The 13,334-nt window shown below is 32.1% G+C and overlaps 1 protein-coding gene across 1 annotated transcript; it reads left to right on the forward strand.

Annotated features, from left to right (window-relative positions):
• Positions 1 to 9,578: 9,578 nt before the first annotated feature.
• On the forward strand, positions 9,579 to 13,069 carry LOC101512080 (protein trichome birefringence-like). The gene is made up of 5 exons (XM_004497829.4): positions 9,579 to 10,511; positions 11,030 to 11,222; positions 11,332 to 11,525; positions 11,973 to 12,131; positions 12,314 to 13,069. The coding sequence occupies exons 1-5, from the start codon at positions 9,823 to 9,825 to the stop codon at positions 12,666 to 12,668; spliced, it is 1,590 nt and encodes a 529-aa protein (XP_004497886.1). The 5' UTR covers positions 9,579 to 9,822; the 3' UTR covers positions 12,669 to 13,069.
• Positions 13,070 to 13,334: the final 265 nt, after the last annotated feature.

Genomic DNA, 13,334 nt, shown 5'->3' on the forward strand with positions numbered 1-13,334 from the left:
TGAAATTCGAATTTCAAAGTTATAATTTAACCTTTATATATTTATGTTGATGAATTCTACTTAATTTTATCATTAGGTTATATTCTTGATATTCTTAATAACTTAATTCCATTTTTGTTGTAAGTATAGCTGCTGCAACATCAACTATTTTTAAACTACTCATCAAGTTCCAAAATATTGCTTTACTATTTTTATTCATAGATTTGGATTAAAATATATAATTATACTCATTATGGGTGACTGTAATTATAACTAGGGTTGTGTTGTGTGTTGTATGTCTTAGATGTTTATAACTTATTATGGATGGCAGTAATTATAACGTTTATGACTCATTATGTATGATATTTGCAAGCTTTTGATTTGGATGAAATCCTGAACAACATGAATTGGTTATATATAATTTAGTCTTGTTACCAAATATGAAGATTCTTAACATTTTGGTCTTAATTGATGAGCAGGTTATAGGTAAATTTTTGTTTTGAAGGATGTTTGATGTAAACTATTGTTTTAGAAAATGGGTCTTTAGTTAAATTTTGTATTACGACCCTGTTTAAATTTTTAGAAGTTTTTTATGAGAAATTCTTACAAATAAAATTTGTTGATAATTGAGTTGAAAAGTCTTTACGACTTGTAATAGATTTAATTCAGTTAATTCGACTCATAAGTTGCCCAAAACGTAACTTGAAATCCGACGAACCCGTTTTAATAAACGGTCGACATTGGGCCTATAATTATCAACCACTATTTAAGTATTTGAACTCGAATACAACCAATTGTCCAATCCTAACAAATGGGACAAGTCTTGTCACCAAAACTTGCAAAGTGCACCAACTCTTGTCACCTTTCACCTTCGTCTCATATTTTGTCCCTTTACCGAAAAATTGTTCCTTCATATTTTCGACTGGTCGTTGTACCATATTTTTGAACGACTTTAACTTTCATATTTATATGTTGTAATTGTAGAATGGTTTTCTAGAGTGCAGTAATCAAACCGATACAATGTAATCTTGGAGACATCGTGGTTGATCGTCTATCTTGCACAATTTTAGACAGTCGTGAAACGTTTTAAAGAGCGTGACTTAGTCTGTGACTCAACCTAGTAATATTTTCGGCATTTGAAAGCTCAAAAACAACATCCTTTCTTAATGATAATTAGTCTTGATCATGAATAAATTCTTGATGAACTAGTAAGATTTTATTAAACATGTAGGCTTATGATTTTTCTAGAATAGATAAAGAAATATATTGAGGGAAATGTTAAAAGCAACTATAGTAAATTTAAGGTTATTGTAGAAATATTACAAGAAGAAAAGACTTTAAAGAAATCACATTTCCATCCTCAAGACCACAAACAAAGCTAACACAAATTGTGTACTTGGGAATGCTAGTGTGGTAGTGATTAGATCGCAAGATCAATGCTTACATACTAAAACATGTAGTTCTTCATATGCAATAAAAGAAATGACACATAAAGATACAACAACATGCCCAAACCGATAATGATGTCAGCAATGTGTGAACTGAAAAACTTACCAACTGGGGGAGTGTTGATGCCGTAAGTGATACCAAGACTTTGGAAATCTACGACTTATACTAGAAGATGGTATAACGGTTCTTGAGTATGAGGAAAGTGTGTTGAAGTAGATTGTAAGCTTTAATCTAGAATAAGATTTGAGGCTGAGAAATCTTATGCTATTTTATGAGTGTTATATTGTGTTATTAGATGCTGGATATCATTGATCATGTACAAAGTTTAGGTATAATGATAACTTAAGGTGACACTCAAACGAGTTATTAACTTCAATCCATTTGAATGAATTCGAAAAATAAATTTCTTATTTTTATTTTAATAATTATAAATTTTATTGTTTTAAAATTTGACTTATTATTTTTTGACAAAACAATTTACTGTAAGTGTAGGAGTACTCTCCACTCCCGTCACCGTGGAGAAATTAGATTGATAAGAAGGTTATGAGTTCAACTTCTCTCTAACAAAATTAACAACTAATTACTAATAGGGTATTTAAAAAAAAAAAAAGGCTTGAGTCTTGTAACAACAAAAAAACCTCACATTAAATATATTTATAAACATGTTTTGTAAAAAGACAAAAAATATAACATATGAAATATTTTTATATACACGTGCGCACAAATACATATATGTATACTCCCTCATTTTGAAAATAAGTGTTACTTTAATAAAAATAAATTGTTTCGAAATGAATGTCATTTACAATTTTTAATGTAATTTTACTTAAACATTTCCAATGGTACCATCCAATTATTTTTATGTGTACTACTTCTACATCATCGACTTCACTTTACAATTAAAATAGTGAAAGACCAACCAATAATTAATAAGGATAATTTAGTAAATCGACTATTATCTTTCCTCTAATCATTGCATTTATTGATATGTGTGCAAATACTTTAAGTGACATTCGTTTTAAAACGAAGAAAGTAATATTTTGGTAAACTGCTTTAGGGACATGGTTTCTGTGGGGTAGGATATGATCCCTATTTTTGTCTTGTTCATGCTTTACTCTCACGAAGACTTTATCCCTTATCTATGTCCATATGAGAAAAATCCCAGCTTGTGGAGCCTCAAATGAGGCATTTTTTCGCAAGGATTTTCCCTTAAGGAAGCTAATTAACATCCCATTGACACTAATATTTAAGACCTCAACAAATGAATTTGAAGATCAATCTAATACTCGAATTAGATCCTTATGAGCTCTTAGTTGATTTGTTTATAGAGTCAATTCATTAGTTGTAAAAAGCAAAGCAATAATTGAAAAATAATAAACAAGAAAAAGTAAAGTCATAAGAAATAAATAGTTGAATTAATTAAGAATATGAACATACATTAACATTCAAAAAGTCAGACATAATGAGAATCTGAACAATGCGGATGTGTACATCTTTTAGACAATTTCTTGAATTAATTTTTTGTCCCCAATAAACTAAAATAAACTTTTTATTTATAGAATAAATGTTGCAAAGAAAAGTTTTTGTTAGACACGCCACATGTGTTTTCTTTCAACTTCTTTAACTGTTTCATAGCTTATTTAACAAGTTTCTAATACATAATATCAAGTGTCAGCCTTCGAAAATCCACATTTCCATTTGCCCCTAAAGTCTTGGTACCTCACATTTTGCTTGAACCACTATTGTTTCGATCTTCAAGTCACTTATTCGAATTTGATCCTTCAATCTTCGTGCCTTTCTATAATTGTTTTCATGTTAACTTTATGTTCGGATTCTAATGTCAAACAGTTGAATTTTATATATAACAGATGCCCCCAAAAAATATCGATTATGATATGGGCAATAACTAAAATTGGTATTTTTTTCACTTTCAACAATGTATAATTCAAATTGTAAAAATACTAGTTATTATTTACCGTTTAAAATTCATAACCATTTGCAATCATGATTGCATGTCATGATTGCTCCCTACAATAGTGGGGTGGCTCAAATCCAACAATAGTGGCACACATTTTCTAACATGAGTTGGTTGTCATCCACGTCAGCGAACGTGAGTTAACTCACCAAACATCATTATATAGGTTTTTCTACCTATAAAACTTGAAATACTTATTTTTTTTAACATTTTCTTCATTTTTCCTTGTGCATTTTGATGTGTTTTTTGCTTACTCAAACCCCCATATCTCAATCTTCAGCTTCAAAACTTTCTTTACCTTCATCATGTCTTTCATTTCTCAAATCTTGAATATTCCTCTCATGGTTTCTCAATCATCCAAACCTATTACAAAAGGTCAACTAAAATATGCTTATGAATTGGACAATAATCAATCCAAAAAGGCTATATGGCAATCTCAAGTACCCACTCCTTTCATTTCTCTCCATTATTCGTCACTCTTATTAGCTTTTAAATCTCGAGTTAAACTTAGGTTTCTTGAGTCCATTGGTAATGCATTCAGATCCATACTTAGAAATTTCAATCCTCCCAATTCTACCACTAAGAAATCTTCTCTAAAAGTACTTTATTTAAAGTGGCTTGAAAGAGTTTCTAAATACAAATCTACTTTCTAGAAACAAATAGGTATCTATGACCCGATCATGTTGAGCAAAGCCAAATTGCTCTTCAATTTTTCCTAATTATTTAGTTCTATGTATTTTTGGGACCTTTCAACCTACACATTTCAATTACCTTGTGGTTGTTGGTGAAGAAACACAAGAATGGAGGATTAAATTGTGTTTACACTTTTTGAAAATATTTCGAATGGCTTAAAAAAAATTGAAGTGATAAAACTAAAATGATAAAATAAATTACTCAACAATTTTATCTTAGTTCACTACTAACTTAGTAGTTACGTCTAGTATCTTCCTTTGAACGATTTAATCCACTATATTTAGAACTTATATTTAAACACTTGGTTAGTCACAATGATTGTGTTCAATTTTCTCACCTCCAACTTTGTACCGTCAAGTTGTTGAGGAAAGGGAAGCCACTACCGAACTGAGTTTACAAGTTCTAACAAGTCTTCTCAACTTCTAGCTAAGTGTCTTCAAGTCGTTAGGAAACACAATTAGCAACTACTAGGTTTGGTTACAAAAAATGAGTGTTTGTGGGTTTTAGAATTTTCTCTTTAACTAGAGGATGTTTATAGAATAAGCTCTAGGATTTTTCTTACTCAAACACTTAGATAAATTTGACAATTTTCCAACTCATTTTTTTTTTTTGCTTGCTGATTTGAGATTGTTTCACTTTGAAATAATGATGTAAGTTGTAGTGATTGGTTGTATTATTTGAATTCAGAATCGGATTCTATTCATAGAAGTCTTTGTAGCAATGCCTTTTTCCTTCAAAGTATGGATGTATGATCTTCAAGGAATAGCCTTGTATCCTTCATGTTATGGTTTGTTTGTCCTTCAACATGGTGCTTCATTGTCTTCAAAAATATATCCGTTGAGTTAAATTCTAGCCATTGAGCATAAAATTGAAACTTAGAATTTTTCTAAATGTTTTTGGAATCCAGTTTTAGATGAAATGGAATGTACTAGACCTAGAAGTATGAACACTATGGCATGATTTCTTGACTAGAGCATGAACACCAAAATCATGTTTTCTTGACCAGAGGCAAGAGCAACCAGAGGCATGATTACTGGACCAAAGGTAGCAACACCAAAGGCACAATTACGGGACCAGAGGTACGAGAAATTAGAGACACGATTACTGGACTAGAGGTAGGAACACTAGAGGCACGATTACTGGACCAGAGACAAGAGCAATCAGAGGCGTGATTTCTTGACCAGAGACAAGAAAACCATATGCATGATTTCTTGACCAAAGGCAATGATCATAAGCAATATTAATTGACCAGAGGCATCGAGTAACCAAACGCAGAATTATTGGACCAGAACCAAAAACCAGAGGCAAGTTGACAAGACTAGAGGCAACAACCAGAAATAGAAGTAAATGACCAGATGCATACTATTAGAGGCACTAACTATGTCATAGCATTGACTTTTTCCAACACTGACTTTTACTAGAGACGTTGACTTTTCCCATTGTTGACTTTTTTATGCGTTGACTTTTGCCATGATGTTGACTTTTCCATAATGTTGACTTTCACAAGAGGCAAGAAAGTCAAATTCTTGCTTCATCTCCAAATGCAAATTACCAAAGGTAACTTGTTAGAAGCAGTCTTGACCAGAAGCTTAATTGTTTCACCAGAGGCAAACTTTCTCAAAGTCTATTTTGCTTCATCAGAGGCAGACTTTCCCAAAGTCTATTTTGTTTCATCCGAGACATACTTCAATAGATGTACTAAGAGCAAAACTGAATCATAATAAGATGTAGTCTTGAAAAACCTTCTTGTACCACCAAAGGTGGTGTTTTAGAAGCGCTTTTTCATCAATTTTGAATGCAGAATTTTCATGACTTTATTTGACCAATTCATCATATGTTATATTCTAATAACCTACAATGTTGTCTCTGGTCTTGAAACTGCACACTTAAATAAAACATTAGTGCCTAAAATTATTCTCACAAACTGATTTTATTATCATCAAAACAAGTATAATCTTTTGCACTTGAGACCAATATTGTTCTCAAAATGGTATGTTGATAGTTACATTTCTCGATGTATCTACTATAACTAGGCTAAAGCAAACTAGTTGAATCTTAACCTTATACGTCGTACCTGAGAGTACCCTCAAACCTATATTATCCCCTTTTAGTTACATACAATATATTTAGAACAATAACTTAAAGGTTTTAAATCTCAAGATCTTGAAATCAAGAAGGAAATCTCTAAACTAAAGAGCAAAATTAAGGATTTGGAAGTTGAAAAGAGAATGATCACATCTCAAGAGGAGTTGGCTCAACAACATTTGACCACTATTTTATCAAAAGTAATAGGTCAAGCCTCAGACTTAACTTCTTTGAGGGCTCAAGTTGAAACTACTACTCTTCAAATTTCTACCGTTGAAAAGAAACTAGCAGCTTTAAAGGATATCTATTCTAAGTTTAAACAAGATCCACTCAATTAGTAGTGAGAATAAATAAGCGGTGGTACTTATCCCCTAGGTACCAAGTTGGATTCCCAAGGCAAAAATTTGTTATTTTCACAAGGTGGAAGGGGGATGAGGGCGATAAGGTCGTGATTAACACTAACAGTAAGGATTGAGCTGTTACAAATGGCTTATTTAGCTCTTTACTTATTGAAACTCCTTTTTTTTTTCTATGAACGTTCAAAAGCTTTGACGATAACTTTGTCAAACAATGAACTACATCTTGGGCATAACATGACCTCCTGGTTTGAGTTGCACATCTTCTATAGGAAATCAATTAATGATTCACCAATTCAAGGATTGATTCACATGGAAGAATCATCCTTGAAATGTTCAATTATTGTATCAACACCATTCCTTTCCTAGACAGGGGCAATTCCCACTATACAAATATTCATATAAGATTCCCCATAATTTACAGAAGCTTGAAACGGGTCTTCGTCAACTTTCATAACAAGTTTAGGCTTGTCTTCAATATCCTTTTGGATGGTGTCCCTGAAACAAATACAAGTATTAGTGTGATGTCCAAATGTATTATTTGAATTAGAATATTTTCCCCCTCAAATTTTCTTTGGGGGAGGTATCTTATGGCCTTTACTCAATAATATATGTTGATCTTTCAAAAAGGTATCCAAAATTTGATCTACTTTACTAATATAAAAAACATGTGTCCTCTTATTTGAACTCGAAGAATTCTTCAAATGAGGAGGTTTAAAGCTTTGACACTTGGAAGGCTGACTTGGTTTCAATTTTGCGAGATTAACACTTTAATAACTTGAATTGTTTAAATAATCCTCTTTAAATCCCTCTTGATCTATTAAAGCTACATAATTATTCTTTTTCACTTTGAGGAAAACACTATTGTCTTTTTAACTTTTCTTTTGAAGATTAAAATTTTCAATTTGTCCTGTCTTGTCAGCCAATTGAGACATATTGCACATCTGTTGGATTACCATTTTTTAATGACATAATTTAGCCATGTAGCAGCTTTTGTACTAATACATATTTAGGAATTGTTGTCATGCATTTGGTTTTCATATGGTGGAATCTATTGATGTCATCATCAATGGACTCTTTATCCTTTCGTCTGAATATTCGCCATATCTATGATGTTAACTTTATTCTCTCATATGAAGAATTTCTCGTGAAAAATTGTTTCTAAATATCCCTAGTCCGAGACTGAATTGGGTGGCAATATGGTGAACCAAGTGAATGCATCTCTAGTTAAACAACTTGGGAAACATTTCATTTTTAAATATTCATCGTTAGCCAAATCCCCACACTCGATTTGATATCCAACATGTTCTACAATAGACTCACAAACCTTTCAAAGAACTTAGTAAACTTTGGAACTTTAATTCCTCGAGGTAATTCAGATTGTAGTACCATATTAGGTAATGTAGAAAAAAAATAGGGTCTATTAGCGTATCATATATTGAAATCTTGTCTATTTAAAACCCTTTCTACTGCATTCTAGACGTGATGCCCCCCTAACATTGTCTTATCTGGTGCAATACATAATTTACATTTTGGTTTATGTTAATCATTGCAACATTTCAAGGGTTTACTTGAACTGGTCGATTTAATGGTATTGCTTAAGGAAGTTCATTATTGATTACCCCAAAAACATATGCAATGTGATTCATCTGCCTAATTAAGGTCAGATGGGTTGTATTAGTGTTTTCTAAAACCAGTTTAAACACAATGGCAATTTGATGAGTAATCATGTTCATCATTTCATGATTGATGTCATCCATTTGTTGTCTGAATGACTGCAAAATGGTTTTGGCAAATGGATACATCGTTGTGTTCTCCATTCCATGAATATAAACATCGTTACTTGTCCCTGTATGACTTTGATTGCCATATTCTCCTGTGGCATATGACCCTACTACATGGGGAACAAATATTGGAAGGAGACCATATGGAGGTACCACCACATTTGGTCTTTGAATTGGTTAATTCGAAGTTGGTGGGGTATTACTAATCTAACTAATAACTTGATTCAAAGGTAACTTTAGGGCCTATGTGATCAACATTATGAGAAACATGCTCTTCTTGAGTGTCTTCGTTCACATTATCACTATTTTGACTAATATTATTGTTGGGAGAGTTGGCATTTCTCCACTCGTGTTAACCTTTCTAAAATAATCCTATTATCATACAAATGACACCAACTATCTCTAACTTGGTTCCACCAACATGTGCCAATTTGTTGATAATGATGTTTTAAACCCAACAAATGAATTTGAAGATCAATCTAGAACTCGTATTAGATCCTTATGGGCTCTAGGTTGATAGGCTTATGGAATCACTTTATTAGTTGTAAAAGCCAAAGCAAGAATTACAAAATATAAGAAAAGTAAAGTCATAAGAAATAAATAGTTGAAACTAGGAATATGAACATACATTAGCATTCGAAAAACCAAACATATTGAAAATCTGAACAAGGTGAATGTGTACATCTTTTAGACAATTTTCTAAATGAATGATCTGTCCCCTAAAAACTAAAATAAAATTTTTATTTATAGACTAAAAGTTGCAAGGACTAGTCCTTGTTTGTTGGGCACACTACATGTGTTTCATTTCAACTTCTTTAACTGCATTATAACTTCTTTATCAAATAATTATTACAAAAAATTTCTAAATTTCAACCTTAGATAATCCACATTTTCATTTGCCTCTAAAGTCTTGATACCTCACATTTTACTCGAACCTTTGTTCTTTCGATCTTCAAATCTCTCTTCGAATTTGATCATTCGATCTTCACGTCTTTCTATAATTACTTGCATGGTAACTTTTTGTTAGAACTCTCACGTGAAACTGATGGATTTTATATATAACACATCCTAGTAATAATAGGTTTCAATATTCTTTTCAATTATCACACGGCACTATAATATGGAGGGCAGTTGAGCTGTTAATCACAAAAACATGTCACACTCTCATTGGTTATCCTTTACTATTCTTAATCAAATCCTAATCAATATATTAATCATATAAGTATTATATCATCGCCGTAACCAAATTCGACAACATTAGTCTCTGTCCACTCAACCCATAAAAACAACACCAAAACATTTTCACAAAACACCAAACCTTTCTTCAATTATTTCAACTTTATTCATATTCGACCAAACAGTTACACATCGTTCTCTCCTTCTTTGTTTCACACTTGTAACATACTAACATGTCTCTCTTGTTGTGTTTTCTACATCACATAACTTAAATATCTTCATATCCCTTTCTCTGTCTCAAAACAAACACAAGCCTTCAACTTCAATGGCTGAAACAACCAAATATGTTCCTTTAAATGTTTCTGGAAACTTAAACTCAGACATAAAAAGCTTCTTCTCTTTTCTCAAAACCAGAAAAAGAATCACTTTTGCTTATGCTTTTACTCTTGCCTTTGTTTCTTTCACTCTTTTCTTAGCCTTTTCTCCTTCTTCAAATGCTTCATCTCCTTGGTTCAATAACTCATTCACCACAAAAACTTCAACTTCTGATTCTTACAAATCTCATATTTCTTCCATTTTCTCATTCTTTTTCCACAATAACACTTCTTCTTCATCATCTGCACCTTCATCTTCATCTTCCCCTTTTAGCAACACTTCTAGATCTAGCAATAACACTTCTCAATCTTCTAATTCAACTACAAAAACATTTAAAGCAATCACTTTTGGAAACAAAACTCAAAACCCTCAAAATCCATTTAAAGATTCTGTTCCAACCACCAACCAAACCTCTAATCAGAATTTGAGTTCTTTACTGAAGGATGAGATTCATATGATGGAGTCTTTGAGAAAGTGTGATTTTTTTGATGGAGAATGGGTTAAGGATGAATCTTATCCTCTATATGAACCTGGTTCTTGCAATTTGGTTGATGAACAGTTCAATTGTATACACAATGGAAGACCTGATAAAGATTATCAGAAATATAAGTGGAAACCTAAAGGGTGTAGTCTACCAAGGTTAGAGAATTTTTGTGAATCTATTATTATTTGCACTAGAATCTAAATTTTCTATTTGTTGAGTGCTTCTGTTTGTCCAAATTCTACAATTATTTTGTTTTGTTGGCTACAAGTTACTGATTAGTTTTGATGTTCAAATTGCTTTGTGAATGCAATAAATTATGAGATGCTGATGTGATAGGAAAAATAACTCTCAACTGATTGATGATTGAAAAGGAACATGTACATCACACATATAGTGTCAGCCCCTCACTTTATAAGTCGGTTTTGTAAGAGTTGCGCCCAAACTTTTAAACAGTTCAGAGTCTATTCAAAATAGTCCTCAACTTATGTCAAATTATACTTCCTAACTAACTATGCTCTAATGATAAGTTTTCTCCTCTTGCTAACTTATCTCCAATATTATCTGTCTTTTATCCTATTGAATTACAATAGGTCTTATGTTGTATTAGAATGTTTCTTAGAGGAACCCAAATTGATTGATTTGTTGATATCTGTATTCTTGCAATTGCTAAAAGGTTGGATGGAAAGAGAATGCTGGATTTGTTGAGAGGCAAGAGACTTGTTTTTGTTGGTGATTCCATCAATAGGAACATGTGGGAATCTCTTATTTGCATCCTCAGAAATTCAGTGAAAGACAAAAGTAAAGTTTTTGAAGCAAATGGAAGAGTCCATTTTAGAGGAGAAGCCTCTTACTCATTCATATTCAAAGTTAGTGTTGTTTTCATCTGCATTTTCAGTTTATTTTTTCTTTATTTTTTTGTGAGCAATTTCTTCTTCATGCTTTATGTTTAATATTAACAATTGCCTTGTTTGGTAGGATTACAACTTCTCGATCGAGTTTTTTGTTTTGCCGTTCTTAGTTCAAGAGTGGGAAGTTCTGGTCAAGAATGGAACAAAGAAGGAAACTCTTCGCCTCGATTTGGTCGGTAGATCATCGGATCAATATAAAGATGCAGATATAATCATCTTCAACACTGGCCACTGGTGGACTCACGATAAAACTTCTAAAGGGTAAACAAAATGCATTTCAAATTCAATTTCCTCATAGAAGTCATTGCAGTGTTATCTTGTTATTTTCAACCTTATGCTGATCTTGTTTTATAATAGGACAAAACTTTGGTAAAGTTCTTTAGACACCGTTCTTGCTGTTCCTCACTTAAAATAGAGTATAACGGTCACAAATTATTTTAAGGGTCTCTTTGATAAAAAAAGTTGTATTTTTGAGAGAGAAAAAGTAAAAACTGTATATTACGAGTTGACTCATATCTCACAAAGACGTGGGTTCAACTCATGCTGTCAACACGAGAACTTTGTTGGTGGATAATCTGTAAGTACTTTTGTCAGCGCTCTCTGAGCCTTGAGGCCTTCCCTACCCTTTATGAGCCCCCAGACTAATTCATCTAAACTTTTTTGCATTAAAAAAAACTGTCAACTAACTTGGCCAAGAAAAAATTTCAGGAAGGACTATTACCAAGAAGGTAGTCATATCTATAATGAATTGAATGTTTTGGAGGCATTCAGAAAGGCTATAACAACATGGAGCAGATGGGTTGATGCCAACATAAATACATCCAAGTCTATGGTCTTCTTTAGAGGCTATTCTTCTTCACATTTTAGGTAAAGTAAAAAATGAATCTGCAATTATCATATTTATCTTGGTGTGTTGCATTACTTGTTTTATGAGTAGGAATAAAACTCAGTACCTCAAAGTTTACAACACTCATACACACTTCACTCCATGTACGGTACTAATACTGATACTGACACAGACACATGTTTTTGTAATTCTATCACATTAGTGGGGGGCAATGGAATTCAGGTGGACAATGCGACAGCGAAATCGTTCCTATACAAAACAAAAAATACTTGAGAGAATACCCTCCTAAGATGAGAGTTTTGGAAAAGGTACTGAAGAATATGAAGAATCATGTCACCTACTTGAATGTCACTACAATGACTGATTTCCGGAAGGATGGCCATCCCTCTGTCTACAGAAAGCAAAACTTATCACCGGAAGAAAGGAAATCGCCGTTGATGTACCAAGATTGCAGTCATTGGTGCCTTCCTGGTGTTCCTGATACATGGAATGAGATTTTGTATGTGGAGCTTCTATTGAAAAATTATCAGAATCAACATCAACAAAAAAAACCATAGGTAAATAAACTACCAAAGAAACCTACCATTTTTGTCCATTTAATATTGAAGATAGGGAATGAAACAAACCATATAGAAAAAGGCTACTTTTTTTCCAAGTTTTGTAAAGGTTCAATAAGTTTATGTTATTAATTCAAAGATATAGAGGAGTTCTTTTATTTGAAACTGGTAAATCAATTTGTTCAAATAGATCGTAACAAGTTGATTAGGAGAAGATAGAATAGAAAGGGTGGTTTAGATTGTTATTGTAAACCTCACCTTCCCTTTCAACATAATTTTATTTCACAAGGCTGAGTCTTGTTGTAGTTTTTGTTTAATGTAAACCAATTTATTCAGACAAACTGAGCCTGTAGTGAAGTGAAGGTTACTTTCAATAGTGAAGTGAAGGTTACTTTCAATAATTTATCTTCGTGTTGCATTAGAATATTGATTATGGATAGAAAGATAAACGTTTTTCTTGATGTTGACATTCAATGAAAGTTATTTATTTTTTCATATCACACGTCGACCGATATAAGTATAAAATTATTTTATATTGAAAATGTATATCTTTTTTTTCTTTTTCTAAGACATTCCTTTTTCTTTTAAAAATATTGAAAGGTTTTTGTTGAATATTATAATATTTAATGCATTGATAATATTTAATACTATATTATATGTTTTTTT

Source organism: Cicer arietinum, chromosome 4 (genome assembly GCF_000331145.2).
Source record: "Cicer arietinum cultivar CDC Frontier isolate Library 1 chromosome 4, Cicar.CDCFrontier_v2.0, whole genome shotgun sequence".
NCBI lineage: Eukaryota > Viridiplantae > Streptophyta > Magnoliopsida > Fabales > Fabaceae > Cicer > Cicer arietinum.

Bases quoted from the DNA above. Each gene is read 5' to 3' on its own strand.
- LOC101512080 (XM_004497829.4), top strand. From the start codon at position 9,823: ATGGCTGAAACAACCAAATATGTTCCTTTAAATGTTTCTGGAAACTTA. The intron at 10,512-11,029 runs GTTAGAGAATTT...AATTGCTAAAAG, and splicing joins AAAGGGTGTAGTCTACCAAG to GTTGGATGGAAAGAGAATGC. The intron at 11,223-11,331 runs GTTAGTGTTGTT...CTTGTTTGGTAG, and splicing joins CTTACTCATTCATATTCAAA to GATTACAACTTCTCGATCGA.